At 32.6% G+C, this 20,773-nt stretch overlaps 2 protein-coding genes across 2 annotated transcripts; both read left to right on the top strand.

The window, feature by feature from the left end:
- Window positions 1–341: 341 nt before the first annotated feature.
- LOC145617574 (F-box protein PP2-A15-like) lies at window positions 342–9,034 on the top strand. The gene is made up of 3 exons (XM_081672291.1): window positions 342–972; window positions 1,400–1,518; window positions 8,187–9,034. Exons 1-3 carry the CDS (start codon window positions 655–657, stop codon window positions 8,647–8,649), a joined length of 900 nt encoding a protein of 299 aa, XP_081528417.1. The 5' UTR covers window positions 342–654; the 3' UTR covers window positions 8,650–9,034.
- Window positions 9,035–17,755: 8,721 nt separating this feature from the next.
- LOC145617027 (homeobox-leucine zipper protein ATHB-22-like) lies at window positions 17,756–20,203 on the top strand. The gene is made up of 3 exons (XM_081671731.1): window positions 17,756–17,890; window positions 18,986–19,341; window positions 19,982–20,203. The coding sequence occupies exons 1-3, from the start codon at window positions 17,797–17,799 to the stop codon at window positions 20,201–20,203; spliced, it is 672 nt and encodes a 223-aa protein (XP_081527857.1). The 5' UTR covers window positions 17,756–17,796.
- The last annotated feature ends 570 nt before the right edge of the window (window positions 20,204–20,773 follow it).

Raw genomic sequence — 20,773 nt, 5'->3', positions numbered from 1 at the left:
GTCTGCAATTTCTTCTTCATCGGCTGTTGTTCGCAATTTTGCCCACTTCTCTGTAATCTCATAATCCATAGCAATCACAAATCACCAACACCACCCCGCCACAAGGGAGAAAAGATTGAAATCACCAACACTCAAACCTCACGGTGATAGGAAACCCTAAGCACTCATAGCGAAACTCGAGTATCAACTCATATTTTATTTTTGAGTCTCACTAGCGAAGATGAAACGAAGTTTGTATATTTATCCTTAAATGCCAAGGATGTAGAAAAACTAAACGTGTATAGTGTATTTCCTGGCTAAAAAACATTCCTTATTGCCATTTGACAGGCACTTCTTACAAAGAAGATATACTTTACTTTTCTTCTTTCCCAAATTCAAAGATCCCAAAAAACCCAAAACCAACAAACAAAACAATGCAATCACCACCACCAAAATCCTCTCTTCCCTTTTCATATTCCTCTCACTCTTCTTCTTCTTCCTCTTCTCCTCTCTCTTTTTCCTAAACCCATTTCCCCATTAATCTCCATTTTTAATCCTCCCCTTTCTCTTCAATTTCTCCCTCCTCCCCTTCAATGGCGACCCATCAAACCTAAAACACCCCATTTCAAATTCAGCCCTTTTTCTTTGTTCTTTTGATCAATTTCTTACTATCAAATGGGAGCGTCGCTCTCGAATTCAGCCGAGGGCGGTGCTAATGGCGGAGAATGTGGCCCTGGCCTCGGTGACATACCCGAGGCCTGTATAGCTTGTGTATTCATGTATCTTACTCCGCCGGAAATTTGTAACCTTGCTCGCCTTAATCGTGCCTTTCGTGGGGCTGCTTCGTCTGATAATGTTTGGGAATCGAAACTTCCCCCTAATTATCAAGATCTGCTTGCTCTTCTTCTACCTCTTGATCGTTTCCAGGATCTCTCTAAAAAAGACATTTTTGCCCTTTTTGCAAGATCTATCCCTTTTGATGATAACACCAAGGTAATCTGATTGTGAATATTTTGTTGAATTATGTCAATTTGTGGAATTTCTAGATTAGGGTTGATCGGGGTTTTCATTTGTTTTTGATATTTGGGTTTTTATTTTATTATTGGGATTATGGGTTTTCATTGTTTTGCCATTTGGTGGTTGGGAGAATTATTGTTTTTTGGATTATGGATTGAGAAAATTGTGTTTGATTAAATGGGTTTATTGGGAATAGTAGTTTTTGTGATTCTGTGAATTTTTTGATCTCATTTTAACCCTTATCTGTTGGGATTTTCATGTAATTGGGGATTTTTATCAATTAAAATTATGTGTGTTAATTTTATAGGTCTTAGGAATTATGGGTATTTTTTATTGGTTGCGAAGAGTTGGGTTTATTTTGAATTTGTTTGATTAAAGTTGTTGTTTTGTATTCATTGAGCAGCAAGTGTGGGTGGAAAAAGTGACAGGGAAGGTGTGTTTATCCATATCGGCGAGATCAATGTCGATCACTGGGATTGAAGATAGGAGGTATTGGAGTTGGACTCCTACTGAAGAATCCAGGTAAACCAATGGAATTTGTATTTCTACTGTTTTTTTTTTTTTTTTTTTTTTTTTTTTTTTTTTTTTGTTTTAAATCTTTTTTTGAACTTCTTTTGTGATTGTAAATGAACCCTTTTGGTGGAATTTTTGTCGGAACTCGTAAAAGTTAACAACTTGGAAGATAAACTTGTGGAAGTGAGATGAGCCAATGGCATTTTAGGTGTGTAAATATATGTAAGAAGGTAATATTGGGTTACTATCCAGCATCTTAAGGAAATTTGATTTTGAAGTCAGGCCTTTTTAGTCTCTGTTAAATCCATGAGAAGGTTTTGGCTGTGGTTAGGTATGAATGTATGACTTCCTTTTGAATCAAGCAAAAGAGGGTGGTTCTAAGAGGGTAGTTTGATAACTGTTTTCTTTTAGTGTTTTGAGGGCATAGTATGATCTGGATCTTGATGATCCAAAGATAACCAGCTATGAAATTAAGGCCTTAGATACATTAGTGCAATTGAATTTAGGAGGAAGGCCAAGGATAACCTAAATCTGGTCTGTGATATGGATTTATATTAAGTGGATTTTAGATGAAAATTTTCTGTCATTAATCTTTAATTAATGAGAAACTAAATTCAATTTTAACTCTAAATCTGAAATTAATGAGAAATCGAATTCAATTTTGAATTCGCTTGAATATAAATTCCGAAGCTTAGTCCCTTAAATATGCCACCTTAGGTCTATGTTTATATCTAAAGTGGTCTTGCTCTTTACTTCAATTACCCTAAATAATTAATTAATGGAATCATTTCAATAATTAATGGAATCCATGAAAGACCAACAAATCAAACTAAACAAATAAATCGAAATTAAATACTAAATATTGATAAATAAAACATAGTGCCTAGGATGGATTTTGTTTTTGGTTCTAAGTCTAAGGTGCCAAGAAAGGTACTTTGTTGGCTAATGCTGAGCAAAATATTTCATGAGGGTACGAGACCTGGTTAAGGATATGTATTGGGATGTGTCAACAAATTTGAGGACATATGGAGGGTTGACAATAGAGTTTTCTATTACAATTGGATTGCATCAAGGGTCTGCATGAAGTCCTTTTCTTTTTGCAATGGTTTTAGGTCAAGTTACCCAGTCAATTCAAGATGAGGTACTATGGTATATGTTGTTTGCAAATGATATCGTTTTGGTGGTATAGAATGTTGGGCTTCTAAGAAGAACCACGTTAAAAAGATGGAGGTTACGGAAATCCGCATGTTAAGATGGATGTGCGGTAACACTCTAAGAGATAGAATAAGAATTGTGGTTATTCGCAAGAAATTGGGTGTTGCAGACATTGCATACAAACTAAGGGAAAATCACATGTGTTGGTTCAAGCATGTAAGATGGAGAGCTGAGGGTGCATTGGTCCAAAGAGTGGAAGAGTGGGACCATGAAGAGGTTAAACGAGGGAGAGGGAGACCTAAAATGACTTGGTTGGAAGGAGTTAAGAAGGATATGAAGCATATGGATTTGCATGAAAATGAGATATTTGATTGTAAGGGATAAAGGAGGAAGATTTTGTTGATGAGTGTATGGAATAATTACTTTTGGTTCATGTAGCCGATCCCTCTTATGTGATTAAGACTTTAATTGATTGATTTATTGGTATTATCGGAGTTGTATCTGCCTTTAATGCATGATTTGTTGCATTTAAACCCCATTGTAGTAAATTGCAACTTTACATTTTTTTAATGGATTGTATAAAACACCAAAGACAATTTTAATGGATTGCATGTGGGGATAATGTAAAAAGCAAAACATTGTGAGTAAAATTGTGAAGTTATTATTATTTACCAATTAAATAAGAAAAAAAGAGATATAAAGTCCTAAGAGTTGCATATATAAAACCCTAATTTATAAAATCCACATCTTGTGCTATATTTTATGACACCTTGTTTGTTTTCGTCAATAATAAATTTTATTATTGTTATTTAAGTGTAAAGGATTGTAAAGGAAGTGAAGGAAAGGAAAAAGAAGGGAGTGATTTAGAAACGAAAAAAGGGAGTGATTTAGAAATTTATTAATATCTAAAGCTCCAACAAAGCCTAATTTGGTTGATGATTTTTAACTTTCTTTTCTCTCTAACTACCTCCAATTTTGTGAGTAAAGGAAATTGATATTTATGGGTTTTAAGACGGTAAAATGGTGGATAGGGGTGAAAGTTCGGTTTTCGGTTTGGTTTTTTGCCCAAACCGAAACCGAACCACCATATTTCGGTTTCTAGATTTTGGAAACCATACCGCACCACTTTAATTTTAAAACCGAACCAAACCAAACCACCTAAATTTTCGGTTTTCTAAAAAAAAACCAAACCACACCGAATTTTCCTATCAAGGAAAATAAACATCAAATTTAGCAAAAAAAACCGAACCAAACCACACCGATCAAAACCGAACCAAACAAAACCACACCCCTAACCTAGATCCGCAATTACGCACCCACCACGAATCACAATTCAATCACAAACCACAATAAAAATAATGTAGAAAAACAAAACTTAAACCAAATTAAATTAAACGAAAGAAAAAGAGAACTACCTCACGTCCTCACATTCCACCAAAAAACGTCGATTTTGGGTTTTAAAGGTCAAATTCGACCATGAAAACTCTAGATCTAGAGTTTTCATGGTCGAATTTGACACGAAAACCCTTTAATTAATGTTGTACGAAATGAAAAACCATAGTTTATGCCCTTATGGAGTTCGAAAAACCTCGAAACCTTAGTTGATGGTGATGCGGGTTGGTGGGGAAAAGAGGACATGGGAGTAAAAGTGGAGAAAGGGCGGAAGAAAGAAGAGAGAGTGAGACTGAGAAGAGGAGAGAGAGTGAGACAAACAAGAGGAGAGAGAGGGCGGAGAAGAGGAGAGAGAGGGGGAACTCAGAGAAATGAGAGGGGGGATTAGGGTTTTTTCCTATATATACTAAGGGTAAAAATATGTTGGGCTAGGGTTTTTTTTAGTTTGGGCCTATATTTCGGTGTGGTTCGGTTTTGTTTGGTTTTTCATTTTTGCAAATCGAAACCGAACCATACACCGAATTTTTTTTTCTTTTTAAAAACCGAAACCGAACCACTTCCGAAAAAAACCAAACCAAATTTCTTATTCGGTTTGGTTCGGTTTTAAACCGAGTTTGTTTCACCCCTACTGGAGAGTGGTAGTTTTGAGCTAAAATTAGAGTCCCAAAGGGGGGGGGGGGGTGGAGGAAGGGAAACTTTTACATCTAGTTTTGGAACTTCAGAACAAAGAAGGGTGGAAGGGAATTTTTTTTGTCTTTAACCAATGAAAAGGGGGATTCTAATAAACATATGAAGCAGGAGTTTCAGAATGGAGAGTTGGTTGAAGTTTTGCTTTACAGAATTGGAGGAGTTTACTTAGGACCCCTATGTAAGTGGAGCTTTCTGTGGTTAACTAAACAACATTTTGCTCTTTTTAAAAATATATATAAAGAGAACTTCTGGCAATATATTACTTCCTATGTTCAACCAAGGGACCACTATAGATAGAAGGGTCTCTTTATAGAATACAACTTACAATTATAGTTAATAAACCTCTAATATTTGTAATTTTGTATGGTTGATTTCTTTGTAAAATTCAATTGCTGCAATTTCCTTAGTCTATTTTGTCCTCCAATTTCATCATGCAAACTTGGGTTTCTCTGATTTGTTTGTTATACCTTTTCTTTTATAAATCATATACTACCTCCGTTTCTTATTAGTTGCGACTTTGGGGTATTATTTGTGAGATATAAAATATTCCAAAGTTGCAACTAATACGAAACGGAGGTAGTAGATATAGTGTTATGACTTTAAAATTTTTATTTTATTTTTTTAATGTAAATGGATTATAGCTCTACTTTCTATTCATCTTATGTGTAGTTGATGGCTATTACTGTATGCTGAAGTGAGGTGCATACTGATTCCATCAACCATATGGATAGCCTTTTGTGCTTAGTTGACTGGTATTCACTATTTAGTAAAGATTGTACTATGGGAGTGAGTTTTTGTTATGATTGTTGATTATACCAGGTATTACCAGCCATTGATTTCTTTGGGTAGGGCCATTTGTACTCCATCTGTTCTTCTTCATTCTCACTTGCCATTTAAGTCCTTTTAACTTTTGCTATACTCACATTGCTGTATTCTATTTTAGGTTTTTTACCCACAATAATTACACCTTTCCACACCCTCTCTTACTTTATTTATCTTTTTCTTACATCCACCCACCTTTTCCTTTATCTCTCTTACTTTATCTTACGTCCTCTCACCTTTTTCCTCATTTTCTAAATTGCGTATATACATTAATCTAAGTAGAACATAAAAGAACTAAGGAAGTACCTCTTAGTATATAAAAAAAAAATGTAACACCCATATTAAGTTGTTATTTTATCTATGCTAGTATTATTGCTATTTTGTTAATAACCTCTTTATCACCTATCATTCTTTTGTTCTATGAATCAATCCTATTTTAATGACTTTGGCAATATTTGGACCCATGTCAAAATTATATCTTTTAGATTTCTTGAAACTTTGGGAACCTTTTAGTTAGTCACTTGCTAATAACAATGAATATCTATTATATGTGACTTCCTTCCACCATAGTGGGTCATCGGGAGTGTTAGATATGGATGGAACCATATGATATGTTTCCAATTGTAAAGGCATGTTTTCCGTGAAGATCTGATTGGTAATTTGTGCTTAATGTTTATTGATTTCCTCGAATTCATACCTTAGTAGTGTAATAATGTCATCTCTCAATGTTGTAAAATCCTTTTCCTTTCTAGAGGTCTGCAGATTGTTGAATGGGGTTTCTGCAATCATGTGGGAATTCCGACACTTGAGATTTGAGAATATGAAAATAAGGTATGGGATCATAAGAGTAGTGTTCTCGTGTTATGTCTTTCTTTGGGGCTTGGGATCTAATTTTTTAGTCTAATAAGGGCATGTGTCAACATTTTAGGGGAGTCGTAACTCTTGCTACATGTGGAAATGCTGCTTTTGAGAACATAAAATATAAGGTATTGTAACATATGTAGGAGTTTCCCTGTTCTATATCTTTGATGGGGCATGTCCATTATTTCTCTGGCATATGTTACATGTGTTAAAGGGAACAGGGAATTTGTTACATATGTTACAATACCTTATATTTTGTACTCTTGGCACCTGGTTTGTAGCTCTTTTATCATCTTCTCTTCACACCATTTTCTAGTTTGACTCTTAGTTTTAAAAGGCGCAAGGCGCACCAAGGCGTTTATGGTCCTTGCAGCCTAGGCGCAAGGCGAAGGCGCGCGCCTTTTGTATGCAAGGCGCATGTATTTATATATTTATTTCAAATTATTTTTTTACGTTGATTGTACTTAATATCAATTAAAAAGATTCATAATAAATTTAGCTGGGTCACCTACGGAAGGCACGCACGTAAAGCGCCTTTGGTAAGGCGCGCGCCTTTGCTGCTCAAGGAAAATAACACCATTTAACCCGAGGCGCGCTTTTTAAAACCAAGGTTTGACTGAGCACTACAATATCATTAAAAAATCAAAAGTTTTAAAACCAACATAGGTTTAGGAAATATCAATACTCATCTAGATGGTTGAGACAGATGTTTTAGCTTAAAAGCTAAAGCTACTTGTTCATGAGTTGTGTTGAGTACAAAATCTTCTCAAGGCTATTAAATTTGCTGTCTCATATTACTTTGCCATTATCCTTATGTGGAAGTTCTTGAAATGTCTTTGTACTTTGATAACCATAGATATATATGCCAATCTATGAATTCATAGTGCTGAGCAAACTTTAGCAGGTGCATGATTACCTGCTCATGATTAAAACTTGATCTTAAGGTGCTGAATATGTTATCCCTCTACCTTGGTTGTGAATTGGGTTATTCAAACTTAAGGACACAAGTATAAGCCCAGTTTGATGGTGGATAAGCAAATTGGAGTGTCAAAGAAGAGTATTCCTCTTCTTAGGTACATACTAAATACTCCCTCCGTCCCTAATTGTTTGCCCCATGTTCATTTACTACTTTATTAAGTTTTGGTTAAGTGAATTGATCAGAGAGAAAAATAGTGGGGCATAAAGTATTTTTTGTGCGAGTAAAAGTGGTGGTCCCCATAGACATTCAAGGTATGGGGCAATCTTTTAGGGACACCAAAATATGGAAAATGGAGCAAACAAATAGGGACAAAGGGAGTATCTAGTAACCATCAGCATCAACATTATCATTTAGGCATTTTTGGGTTTATTCGTTTGTCTATTATCCTTTGGTTCTGGATTGCATAGGGCAGGTATATGGTATACAATCTAAATTTCTCTCTTCTACTGGTCTAACTAACGAGACTAAGAGTACGGACACATGTATGATATATGTGATACTTCTTTCATGACGAAAGTATTGCAATGATTGTCTTTTAATAAGATTTCACTTTCACAAGTATTGCAACACTTTTGTATAAGTAATAGCCTTTTTCACTCTTCCTTGCAATAATTGATACTGAACTACTGATAGGGCTTTCAGTTCATTTTCATTTTGCCTCTTTCGAACGGTCTAATGTCAATACTTTAGTTAGTATTTTTGCTGTGGTCTTAAAGCAGTTACTTCTATGTTGTTGGTAGCCTTTAAGTTTAATCATCATCTATGGTTTCCTTTCCAGGTTCCAGGTGATAGCTTATCTGCAGCAAATATGGTGGTTTGAGGTTGATGGTGTTGTACAATTCCCTTTACCTCCTGATGTCTACACTCTTTCCTTCAGGTTACATTTGGGGAAATTTTCAAAGAAACTAGGACGTCGCACATCTAACTATGAACACACACATGGGTGGGATATAAAGCCAGTCCGATTTGAGCTTACTACTTCAGATAATCAGCATGCTACTTCTGAGTGCTATTTGGATGATCCAGAATCGGATGAGATGAAGGAAAACCTTAAGCGTGGGTGTTGGATAGATTATAAAGTTGGTGAATTTATTGTCACAGATACAGATCCTGTACCTGAAGTCAGGTTCTCCATGAAGCAGATTGATTGCACGCATTCCAAAGGTGGGCTTTGTGTAGATTCAGTATCAATCATTCCTAGTGATTTAAGAGAGAGAAGAAGAAGATTGCTTTCTAATTAGCTATATCAAACAAATCACCATGCCTATTATATAGTTAGCTGTCTGGACTCTGGAACTTTGCATACTGGTATCTATCATGCTCTGCATACCTTATAATAATTTTGTTGCATGAGGAATATCGTATCTATATGGTTCTGTAATCTTCGCTGAAGTAGCTTGCCTTATTTTGCTTTATTTTACACACAAAATTACAGAGGAAGAATGTAGGGAATATATACTGTTTTTGTTTGCTCAGATGCTTAATGAGCTTGTGATTACCTGGGATTTGCTCTGATGTGCATTTTGAGCATGTAAATTATTTATTGCTTATTTTACCACCACATTCATTATACCGAAGTTGTGAAAGGATTGTGAAATTGGAAAGTATCTGTACATTTTTGCCAAATTGTGTTAAGTGTTCTTGATTATCGAAACCCTGAACTAGTGAACTTGAATATACGAAGAAGTGATCGATAGGTTTCATAGGGATGTACTTTAAAGTCCATTTCAGAGGGTAGAATGGCAACACCCATATCTATTCTGGCACGCCAGTAATGGTCATGGATGGTTGACTCATGGACTGTCTTAGTGTGATTTTTATAATTCTTGCACTTTCCCTTGCATTTTATAAACCTAGAAAAAGATGGTAATGGCGTGCTGCTAGCATGAGGATATTGGATGTAAGACCCGACATGAGGCTTCTTTGTTGGCTATGGGCTGTGCATATAGCCGGTAATCTTACTTACGGATCATTCTTGCATGGTAAGATTTATAGCTAAAGGCAGTGACTTTTGAAGGGGACAATGTATGTACTAACTAGGTATCTTATTTCGCTCAAAGCAAAATTAGAAGAGGGTGGCCTATCACATGAAACACGCAAAACAAGGCATTTTTAATCAGTTTTTGTCAATTTTGATCTCAAATTGAACACGTAGGGCCAAAATACCCCCTAAACCCCTAGCATGCACGGAAGTCGAATAATATGTTTAAAACTAGATTTAATGGTTTTCTTAATAGTAGGTGGTAAAATACAATTTTTTGAAAGTTTTTTGGTGGTAAAATATAAGTTTTAGAAGTTTTGGTGGTAAAAAACAATTTTGTTTTTATTTTTTATTTCTTTTTGTGGTAAAAGTAGAATAATCCTCTATTTTGAGCCAGTTAATTTTTGTAAAGAGTGTTTTAGCATTATTATTATTATTATTATTATTATTATTATTATTATTATTATTATTATTATTAGTAGTAGTAGTAGTAGTAGTAGTAGAACTACTACTACTATTATTATTATTCTATGAAACCCATGCATCGGTTTGTTTGAATTTTTTAAAATAATTTTTTATATTTAATTAATTTAAACTGAAAATTTTCATTCGCCAATTTTGCTTACGTGTCATTTAAATTATTGTTAAAATGGTAGTGCTAGTTAAATTTTATACAACTTTATGATAGCTCTTTTTTTTCAAAAAAAAAAAAAAAAGAAAAAAGAAAAAAAAGAAAAGAAAAGTAAAAGGTAGTTGTTTCCAAAATACGTGCTTTAATTGATAATTCTTGATAAAATTTCCTAGATGAAATAAGCTGAAAAAGTTCCTTATAGAAAACAAACTAGCATAGTGCCCATGTGATGCATGGTTTATAAAGTATATTATTAATTCCATAAAATATAAATTTGTTCAATGAATAAAAACAAACTCATTTATATTAACAAATAAATTATAAATTGTTATACTCACAGTAATGGCCAAACACAAAATATTAAGCGAATATGATATGAGTAGTATAGTAATTTATGTCATTCACAATTTTTGGTATGCGGCCTGTTGTATCGTGCGACATGGGTTACTTGAGTTACTCAGTCAGGGGTTACTCGAGTTGCCTGAATTACTCGAGTTTCTCAGTCAGGGATTACTCGAGTTACTCAGTCAAGGGTTACTCAAGTAGTCGGAAATACTCGAGTTACACGGTCAGGATTTACTTGAGTAAGTCCTGACTAAGTAACCCCTGATTGAGTAACCCTTGAGTAACCCACGATCGAGCCCCTGACCGAGTAACCCCTTAAGTAACCCTTAACTAAACCCTCAATTAACCCTTGACTGGACTCCTTAAGTAACTCGTGATCGATTTACTCGAGTAACCGCTGACCGAACTCCTTAAATTAACTCTAGCTAAGTAACTCGAGTAACCCCTGACCGAGTAACTCGAGTAACCCATGATCGAGTAAACCCTAGAGTAATAACCCTTGACCGAGTAACTCGAGTATCCCTGATTGAGTAACCCCTTAAGTAACCCTTGACCAAGTGAACCCCTCGAGTAACCCATGTTCAAACCCCTTAAGTAACCTCCTGACCGTGTAACTTGAATAACCCTTGACCGAATAACTCGGGTAACCCCTAACCGAGTAACTCGAGTAACCCATGACCGAGTAAACCCTCGAGTAACCCCTAACCGATGGGTAACTCGAGTAGCCCCTAAAGTAACCCTTGACTGAGTGACCCCTCAAGTAACCCATATTTGAACCCTTGACCGAGTAACTCCAGTAACCCTTGACCGAATAACTCAAGTAACCACTGACTGAATAACTCGGATAACAACTAATACCCAATTTCCCCTTAGTATTCGTCAATATATTTACCCACCCAAAAATAATGAACATGTATTTTATTCACCAATAGGTACATTTGTTTCACAAGCATAGTAACAGAAATTATCACATCACATTCATATATAACGACCAGCAACATCTAATTAAATATTGCACTAATTAATAGGTATTTATATGCTTAGGAGTGTATATGAATAGAAGATAATTATTGAGATAAAGGAAAAATATTAGTTACTTATAAAGTATACATATTATATATAATTTATTTTGAAAAATATGAGCATTAACTTTTGTAATTAATGAAATTTAGGTATCAGATTCGTAAATCTTCTCAATTTGAAAACTCAATATTTTAATCTAAAATTACATTCGTAGGAAATACACAGTATTCAAATCAATTAAAATAAACAAAAAAAAAAAAAAAAAAAAAATTAGAACATAATGTAAGAGGAAAAGTCTTCATAACAAAGGATTATAATCAACATATCTCACTTATGAATTTATGATATTAAAAATATGCTATATACTTGTAATATCTATAAATTTATATGGTAGAAAATTATAAGGTAAAATAGTTTATTATATTCTTTATATGTATGGAAGTTTCTTGTGGAATATTCACATTAAAATCATGTACTTCCTCCGTTTTCTTTTAGATGCAACACACACTTTTTCACGGTATTTAAGAAATGTAGGGTTCACATGATATAATACACTTTAAAATGGGATGAGTGGTTGTTAGAATTGTAATTTAGTGGGCCGGAAATAGTATAGTTTTTCCCTAAAGTAACTTTTTTTTTATAGTGTGTTGCAAGTATTGTGACATTTTCTTTTTAGGAAAGTGTTGCAAGTAAAAGAAAACCTAACGGAGGAAGTATATGATATGGTTCCATATAAATACTTTACTAATATAAATCATTTGCTTATATAATAAATTTAAATTTTAAAATCAATTAACTTATACTAAAGGCGAATATAAAATGACACATGTCAATATGTGATTAAAAAAAATCCCGCCTTTTTTTAACTTTCCAAATTCTTCTTCTAATATATATATAGATTCAAGTTAATTATTATTCCAAATCTTCAATATATTTTATACTCCGTATAGCATAACATTTCACTGCCAAATAAAATAATAAAACATTTTGCAACAACATATAGAAAATTTAAGCAAAATAATATTATTAAAATAATATGCATAATATATAATATAAATTTGTACCGAATTTATAAAATATCATACGGGTATATATATACAACGTTTGTCATACTTTTATAAAGAGGAAAAATTTATACAAAAATTATTGAAAAACTTGAAATAAAATTGTCTTAGTTAAAAAATTTGGTAAATTTGTGCATTGTACGGGACCATGTACCCTATTTTATTATAATATATACATACATATAAATTTAATTTTTAGTTTTTCTTTGTTATGTATGATTTTATAATTAGTTTTATTATTATTGATTTCTTAAATTTCTCTTCTTCCTTTTAATTATGCTTATTTTAATTACATGTTTAGTTTAGTTTTAATTATACATGAGTAGTTTAATTCTAGGGTTTTGGAGATCTATGATTCATATGAAGGGATGATTTATTATTGGAGAGTTTGAGTTACGCATTTTTCTGAATATTCCTCCAATTTTACAATAATAAATCATCCTGGTGATTATCCTCCAATTTACACATCACCAGAATATTCCTCCAATTTTTCAATGTTCCTCCAATTTTACAATAATAAAATTGGGAGAGTTTGTTTAGTTTAGCATTTGCTTATGAGTCGCTCAGATGATTTTTTCAAGTTTATCTATTATCCTGTTGATGTACAACAAACAACTCGTATTTACTAAAAGCATTTGGTCTAGGTAATGCATCTTCATTTTTTTTTATTGAAATTATAATTATTACTTTTGAATAATTTATAACATTTTTTTAGTGCTTGATGTTCATGATAGGGATGGTGGACGTGTGGATCTTTCTCCTCATATGGGGAGATTGGGAATAGATCTTCGGATTGCTTCCATCTATCGTATTATTTGTTTCATTGACATGGTATGTTTTTTATTAAATTTTTTTTATATATGTTGTATTAATTTTTCTCAATTTATATTAATTACTTGAATATTAATTATAATTGAATAATGTAATTTAACTCTTAATACATGTTGTATTCATGTATGCATTGACCAGCACAAGCTCATTTACATCAATGGTACTCCTCTACAACAAAGACACAACTAATTGCCATATAGAGGGGTTTGAGCTTTGTACGGTATATATATTAGCTAATATATCAGCGTTAGATGCCACTCTTTGCCTTACATATTCCTCCATTGTTGGACTTTGGGTTGGACTCTCGGTTAAGTAATCTGTATTCAAGATTAAATACTATAGTGTGCCTTATAAATCTATATTATTTAAATATTTGTACGCTAAAATAAATTGAATCTATATTATAAATCTTTATGCATCTGTAAAAAAAAAAAACAAGACAATCATTCTTATCATTATTATGTATGTCTTAGATTGCCTAGGTGAGGAATTAATATGTATATATTCTTTGCTTTGTACATATTAAGGCCAAACTGCAGCACATAAATTAAAGAATATTAGATCTGAAATTCATTGCAAGAAAAGAAAGAACCTAAATTTTTAAATTGGTCAGAAATTTTAAATATTTTACTACCTCTGCTTCTTATTACTCGCAACAAAGTACAAGATTGCGGACGCCGAGGCAAAAGATTGAAGGGGGATTAATTAAGGGGAGGGGTAAAGTATTAGGGGAGTTAAAAGGAAGGGAAAGAAAAGTGGTCCATGTGAAAGAGAGAGAAAGTGAGGGAGGGAATCTTTTTTAGTGGGGATTAGGAGTAGTAATGTTGTGAGTTATAAAATAAGTAAGGGTAAAATTGTCAATTTATAAGAAAAAACCTACCATAAAAGGAAAGAAAGTAAGTTGTTGCGAGTAATGTGAACCTTCCAAAAAAGGAATTTGTTGCGAGTAATAAGAAGCGGAGGTAGTATATATTATATATTACACACATATTGCACATACAACTTTGTGTATATTACAGGATAGATTTATCTGAATTTTGATATCATATTTCCCATTATAAATAATTCAATTTTTTTTTTAATGTTTGTAACATTTTTTTTTTTTTTTTTTACAAAACTTAGGTGGGGTTAGTTGACTCTATTTCCTTGAACATATATCCGTCCCTATCTCGTTTTTTTTTATATTGGCAAATGCAAATTGTAAGTAGTGAAATTATTTTTATTGTTATTATATTTGGTCTCATTTTATAGCACTTTATATAATAATGATACTTGTTTTGTTTATTAGCTATAAGAATGATGATTGGGAATTCAATTTGTTTTAGCGTTCGAATAATTTTTCCACTAATTTGTTTTAGCGTTAGTTGTCACTCTTTGCTACTCTTTTCCACCAATTTGCTTTAGTGTTAGTTGCCACTCTATATATGTATGGAAGTTTCACGTGAAATATTCACATTAAAATCATGTACAGTATATGATATGATTCCATATAAATACTTTATTAATATAAATCATTTGTTAATATAAAAAATTTAAATTTTAAACTTAAAATAAAAAAAAAAGACAAGGACACCTGTCAGCCATGGAGCTACTGTCAAAGTTGTACGGTACATTTGTAATTTCTTAATGGCACCACTCAACAAATTCTTCAATGAAAGAGACTAATCATATATAAATATAAAGCGCTAAAGCTAGGAGTTACCATAGATGGATAGACAAAGTTTTGAAACCCAAAAAAAAAAGTTGAGGTTAAGGTGGTGGAGTATGTAGCAACATGGCCAACATCGTTCATCACCTTATAACTCTGAGACTTGAAGTCTAGGGATCAAATCTCATGGAATTCATTTGAGGGATTTTCCTTGTTCTCTCTCAAGGGAGCCTCTTAACTTATCATTGAAACATAATGTATTTAAAATTAGTGTTGTAACAATTTTTATGTGTATCATGATTCACGAATAAATGGCTATAAATTTATAGTTTCTTTATTCATGATTTTCCTTTAAGAAAACTCGTAAAAACATATATTTTTTCTCTTTTGGTTATTGAGTTTTTATGGGAGTCTCCTAAAACCCTATTAGTTAAAGTATGTAAACTTGTTAGTTACTCACATGTCCATGAAAAGTGTCATATAAGTTGATGAGTAAGAAAATCTCAATGTAAGTGACATGAACATATTTGTTATCTTTAATAGAAATACTCATACAAGAAGATTATTTATGGACGGAAGAGAGTATTCCGTATTGTGTATGCTCAAGTCTAGAGATTACACAATGACATATCACAATCTCTTAAATTAAAATTAATACACAATTGTAGTAAATACATAAGGGCAGTTCTACAACAATCTTGACTCCCTAGAAGAGTAGTAGTTATCAATCTTCTGAGTGGAAATTCAAATATCCAGCAGATCAGAAAATCTGACACTTTTCATTGATTGCAATTAGCCCCAAAACTAAAACCCAAGTATAACCAATTCAACAACGAAAGATTAAGATACAACTTGTGTTACTGGTGCTTAAACTCTTTTTTTCACCTCAAATTTCCATGTCGGATTTTCAACACTCAACATAAAATATAATTATATTTTTTTATTCTTATGGAAAATAGCCGAGTCTGTCACTTGGACCATTGGACACATACAAGTAAGGCATGGATACCCGTAACATCCCAAAACTAAAACACAAATATACCCAATCCAACAATGAAAAAATAAGATACAACTTTATGTTACTGATGTTTAAATCTTTTTTCACCTCAAGAATTCATATCGGATTCTCAACACTCGAGCATAAAATAGAATCATATTTTTTTTATTCTTTTGCAAAATAGCCGAATCTGTCACTTGGACCATTGGACACATACAAGTAAGGCATGGATACCCGAGTTTGTGTAACATATGAGTAGAACGGAAACTGATTTTGGCACACTCTAAATTGATTTTGGCACACCCCTATGTGAGAACACAATTTTCTATACTCTTCTCACAAAGGGGTGCGCCAAAATCAATTTAGGGTGTGCCAAAATCATTTCCTGAGTAGAACATATGAGTAGAAGTCTAGGAGACAACTTTCTGTTAACACTGCAAGTGAATTAAGGGTTTACACTGTATTTAAGCAGCAAATGACTCGGGATTGATGATAACACAGTACTCTGCATTCTTCAACTATCTCTTTCTCAACTTTGTTTTTTCTATTAACAGTTATGAAGAAATAAATAAAACTTGCAGGTAACATCTACTCATTATATGCTTCACATACTAGCAACCTTCTATTAAATTGTCTTAAGCTATGTTTTTATTTCTCTGTTAACTGCTAGAGCTCTGTTTGGCTGTGAAGGCGTGAGAAGAGGAATTCATAAGCTGTCTGTTTTAATTAAGACCAGAATTTGGGGACCTGATGGTGACTTTTTGATGCCATCCAAACAGGCTCTCTATTTTGTAGTAATGCTCTTTCAAAATTTATTCCTCTTTCAGTTTAGTTTATGTTATGAAAAGATGATGTAACTAAGACTTTGTAACTAATAGTTTAAATTTCAATTGAATTATTAGTTTCACAAAGATGAGAGTAAATGAAAAGATACCCCCTAAAATAAAAGTAAACCTACTAAGTTTTGCTCGGACTCAGGTGGGTATGTGTTCAAGTGTCCAACTCGGCTATTTTATGATTTTAAGATTTATGTCAAAAACAAATCAAAGGTATGTATGAAGTTTTTTTCCCTATGTTTGATGGTCAATAATCTAAAACAGATAGTATGTCATAGAAGTAAACTCTAGCAAAATAGAATATAATACTTAATTAAATTTTTAACTTTATAGTGGCTTGAACTTTGTTTAAATAGGTGATGTAGAGAAGATCAACAATCACTTCTATTACAAAGAATCTTTTGTGATTAAATTCATACTATAAATGGTTTCAAAAAAAAAAAAAATATTCATACTATACATAATAAATTGATCGATAACACCAATTTTCCTTAGCCTTGTTAAGTCATCTATGCAAAGTTGCTGCTAACAGTCTCACACTGTCACACAACTTAAAAGAGACGATGCAAAAGAGTAAGCTGATAATAAGGGGGCATGCGCAAAACAACCATCGGTCAAACAACTTCATTTTACCAAAGCATGATACACGTCATGCTTCACAAAATCACAGGTTGTAACAAAAACAAACGTGACAATTAATTTTAGACAGTATCATCAGTACGGAGTGCATCTAGAAAAATCTAGCACGTAAAACAAAGTTATGCAGAGGCATCAATCCCTAGCTAGCTAAAAGTAATAATTATTACAGTAGCAATTTTAGCCTACCACCCTCAGAGAAAGTCCTTTTTGTAAAAAATAAATTCTTCACATTCTAAACTTTAAGCCAACATTTCTTGAAATTATGAGAGTGAAGTCCCTTTCTTTATATTATTGTCCTTTTTTTGTCAAATGATTTAAATAACGAAGAGTAGACAATTGAATAATAAGTTACCCAAATGTTTGGGATAGTTTTTAAGTAGAAAGTAACCAAATATGGATTGGAATACTAAGATCTTAAGGAGCCCTCCCGAGATCTCTTCCACCAACTCACTTTACAATTCTTGTAATCAATATGATCGTTTTTCTGGTGAGTTTTCACTGTTACATTTAGGTATATTTTGTTTACATTTCTGTAGATCATAAAACCTTATAGGTATTTCAAGCACATTGAATACATATTAATACACGAACTATATATGGATGTACTTGATGATATAAGTAGCAATATTTGTAGAATCAAATGAATTGAGCAAGTAGCTTTTGATACTTTTTATTCTAATTTCATGCCCTCGGCTTTGCATCCAAAAAAAAAAAAGAATTGAACAAGTCATGTTTTTACGGTATTGTTGCAAGTTTTTAAGTTTTCATGATTTTTTTTTCCAAATTTAATAACACGGTGTTAGAAGTCGGTGGGTTATTATATATTTCTGTTAATAATTGTGTTGTTAATTATCTTTGGTAAATATCTCTTAGGAGTTTTAGCTTACCTTAGTTTGTACTATTTAAGTACAAAGTAAGCTGTTTTCTCCAATTTTTCTCTAGTTTAATATGTTTGGTTTGAATCAGGCTTCTAATTAATAGTCAGTTTTTATATGAGTTATCGTGTAGAGTAGCTTAATATTATGAAGTACGAAGTATTAGGTTTAGAGGAGCTTGATTGCTTGCTTTAAACGAACTCTTTTTCCCTTTTTTTTTTTTTTTTTTTTTTAAATATGAGATTTTTTAAGCTTTTGTTATTGTTTAATTAGTTGGTATATATGTTAGAACTAGTTTAGCTCGTATAAATTTGTCGTTAAACTTTGTACTACCTTCTAGTTTAGCTTTTGTACTTTGTAATAGGTTGATTAAGCATGCATATATGTAAGAACTAGTTTAGCTTTTGTACTTTGTAATAGGTTGATTAAGCATGCATATGTCAAGAAATAAAATTTTATTATGAGTGTTCAATATTAAGTTCGCAATACTACTCGTACTTCTATTATACTCATTTAACTTTTGGAATTGGTTTCTTCAAAAAAAAAAAAAAAAAAAATTGGAATTGAATCTTTACAACAGTACAAAAATAACCCTAGCTTAGGTGTTCATAATATTCTATAACAATTACGAGTATTAATTTTTTTTATACGCTAAACATGCACCATTATAATGCTTATAAGCTTGCTTGTTATTTATATTCCCCAAGGTTTGGAGGTGATGAAGCATCATGGTGCAGTTGAGATGATGGCAGCAAATGTTATTCCATCAACTATGGAAAGAGACATGGTTATGATGAGCTTTGGCAATCAAGAAAAGATGAAAAGGCGGCTAACGACGAATCAACTAGAGTCATTGGAGAGTAGTTTCCATGAAGAGAGGAAGCTAGACCCTGATAGAAAAATGAGGCTTGCTAGAGAGCTCGGCCTTCAACCTCGGCAAGTCGCGGTTTGGTTTCAGAATAGGAGAGCAAGGTGGAAGGCTAAGAAGCTTGAGCATTTGTATGATGCTCTTAAGCTTGAGTTTGAAGTTGTGACTAAAGAGAAGCAGAAGCTCCAAGAGGAGGTTAGCATCATCATCTTTCTATTAGAGTTTATATCTATCTATGTGTTATTAAGGTTTTGCATGATTTTCTTTTCAAATGATAAGGAATATAAGATACCATAAACATATAACATCATTTTACTTGTAAAATATATATCTAGATTGCTTTTATTGTTAATTGTCATGTTTATAATAAAATGTCACAATTTGTGATAATAGTAACCCCTCTTAACTAAAATAAGTTTTAGACATTGTTAATATGATTTGAAATCACATTGTTACTTGTCACAAATTATTTGAGATAAAGTCTTCAAAAAAAAAAAATTATTTGAGATAAAGGTGGTAATGATCATCATGATAAAAAAATAGTACAAGTACATAAATTATTAACCCGGTAAGGTTATTATTCCAGTTTAGGTTGGGAGAGCTTATTCCTCCAATTGCTCGAATTAGGATTTGTTGGAGTCTAGTTATCTTTAAACCACCTGGTATACTTATGCGAATTAGTATCTAAATGATCAATTACATGTAGAAGGTTATTGCTAACGCCTAACGGTGTCAATAAAATGGGGCTTGCGATGTGTATATGCTAAGCAATGTTTTACTTCGTACAAGTTTTATAACCAATCAATAATTAGTTAAAAATAAAATGAATGAACAGGTACAAAAATTGAAGTCTATGCTAAAGGAACAAGCTACAAAGAAGCAAGTCTACAGCAGCTATACAGAAGCCTCATGTGAAGAGACCGTTGAGAGTACGTCAGCAGCAGCTGCAAACCAAAACAAAAGTAATGGTCGTGAGCACAAAGAGGGTCACTTTCTCTTCAATGTTGACAATTACAACGCAATTTCATCACCTTCTTATTGGGGTTCTCTTGCATGATTGATCACCTTAATTATGTTTTAAATTTAATTTATATTAATATACCCTAACTTTTACTAGAAAAATTATTTAGCAAGATATGTTGATTAGTGGTACAACTAGTATTTTGGCTGCTTTTGTATGTATGTACTACTAGTAATTGAGAGCTTCACTACTCTAACATCATGATGTTTTACCAAATCTACTTTGGATATTTTGCTCAATCTATAGTATTATGAATTAGGATTGCCTGTGTTAAGTGCAAGTGTGTGAGTATTACACTATCACGGAGTATTTATGTACTTACATGTCCCACATTGATAAATAAAATATAGTTATCACTTTCAACAGAAGTGGCTAATCCTCATGTCGTCCATTGGTTTTAGTATGACACCGCATTTGACTTTGTTAGTAGGCTTTTAAACCTTTTTTTTTCCTCTCTTCCAAATTTATATCTATACTTAGTATTTAAAAACTATAACCAAGAAACTAAGAAAGACACATGTCCTCATCATCCATTCTATTACACTTCTCTAACGATAGTGCCACATGCCATCTTACACTATTAATTTTTTATTACACCATTTTCTT

Source organism: Chenopodium album, chromosome 26 (assembly GCF_948465745.1).
Source record: "Chenopodium album chromosome 26, dcCheAlbu1.1, whole genome shotgun sequence".
In the NCBI taxonomy this organism is placed as follows: domain Eukaryota; kingdom Viridiplantae; phylum Streptophyta; class Magnoliopsida; order Caryophyllales; family Amaranthaceae; genus Chenopodium; species Chenopodium album.
Note: the sequence above shows the minus strand (reverse complement) of the source record. Positions and strands in the feature narration are given on the sequence as shown.

What these genes read in the sequence shown, in the direction of transcription:
- LOC145617574 (XM_081672291.1), top strand. Translation starts at nt 655, where the DNA reads ATGGGAGCGTCGCTCTCGAATTCAGCCGAGGGCGGTGCTAATGGCGGA. An exon ending in CTTTTGATGATAACACCAAG is followed by an intron (nt 973 to 1,399) that starts GTAATCTGATTG and finishes TTCATTGAGCAG; the next exon opens with CAAGTGTGGGTGGAAAAAGT. An exon ending in ACTCCTACTGAAGAATCCAG is followed by an intron (nt 1,519 to 8,186) that starts GTAAACCAATGG and finishes TTTCCTTTCCAG; the next exon opens with GTTCCAGGTGATAGCTTATC.
- LOC145617027 (XM_081671731.1), top strand. Translation starts at nt 17,797, where the DNA reads ATGGATTGGAATACTAAGATCTTAAGGAGCCCTCCCGAGATCTCTTCC. An exon ending in TCAATATGATCGTTTTTCTG is followed by an intron (nt 17,891 to 18,985) that starts GTGAGTTTTCAC and finishes ATATTCCCCAAG; the next exon opens with GTTTGGAGGTGATGAAGCAT. An exon ending in AGCAGAAGCTCCAAGAGGAG is followed by an intron (nt 19,342 to 19,981) that starts GTTAGCATCATC and finishes ATGAATGAACAG; the next exon opens with GTACAAAAATTGAAGTCTAT.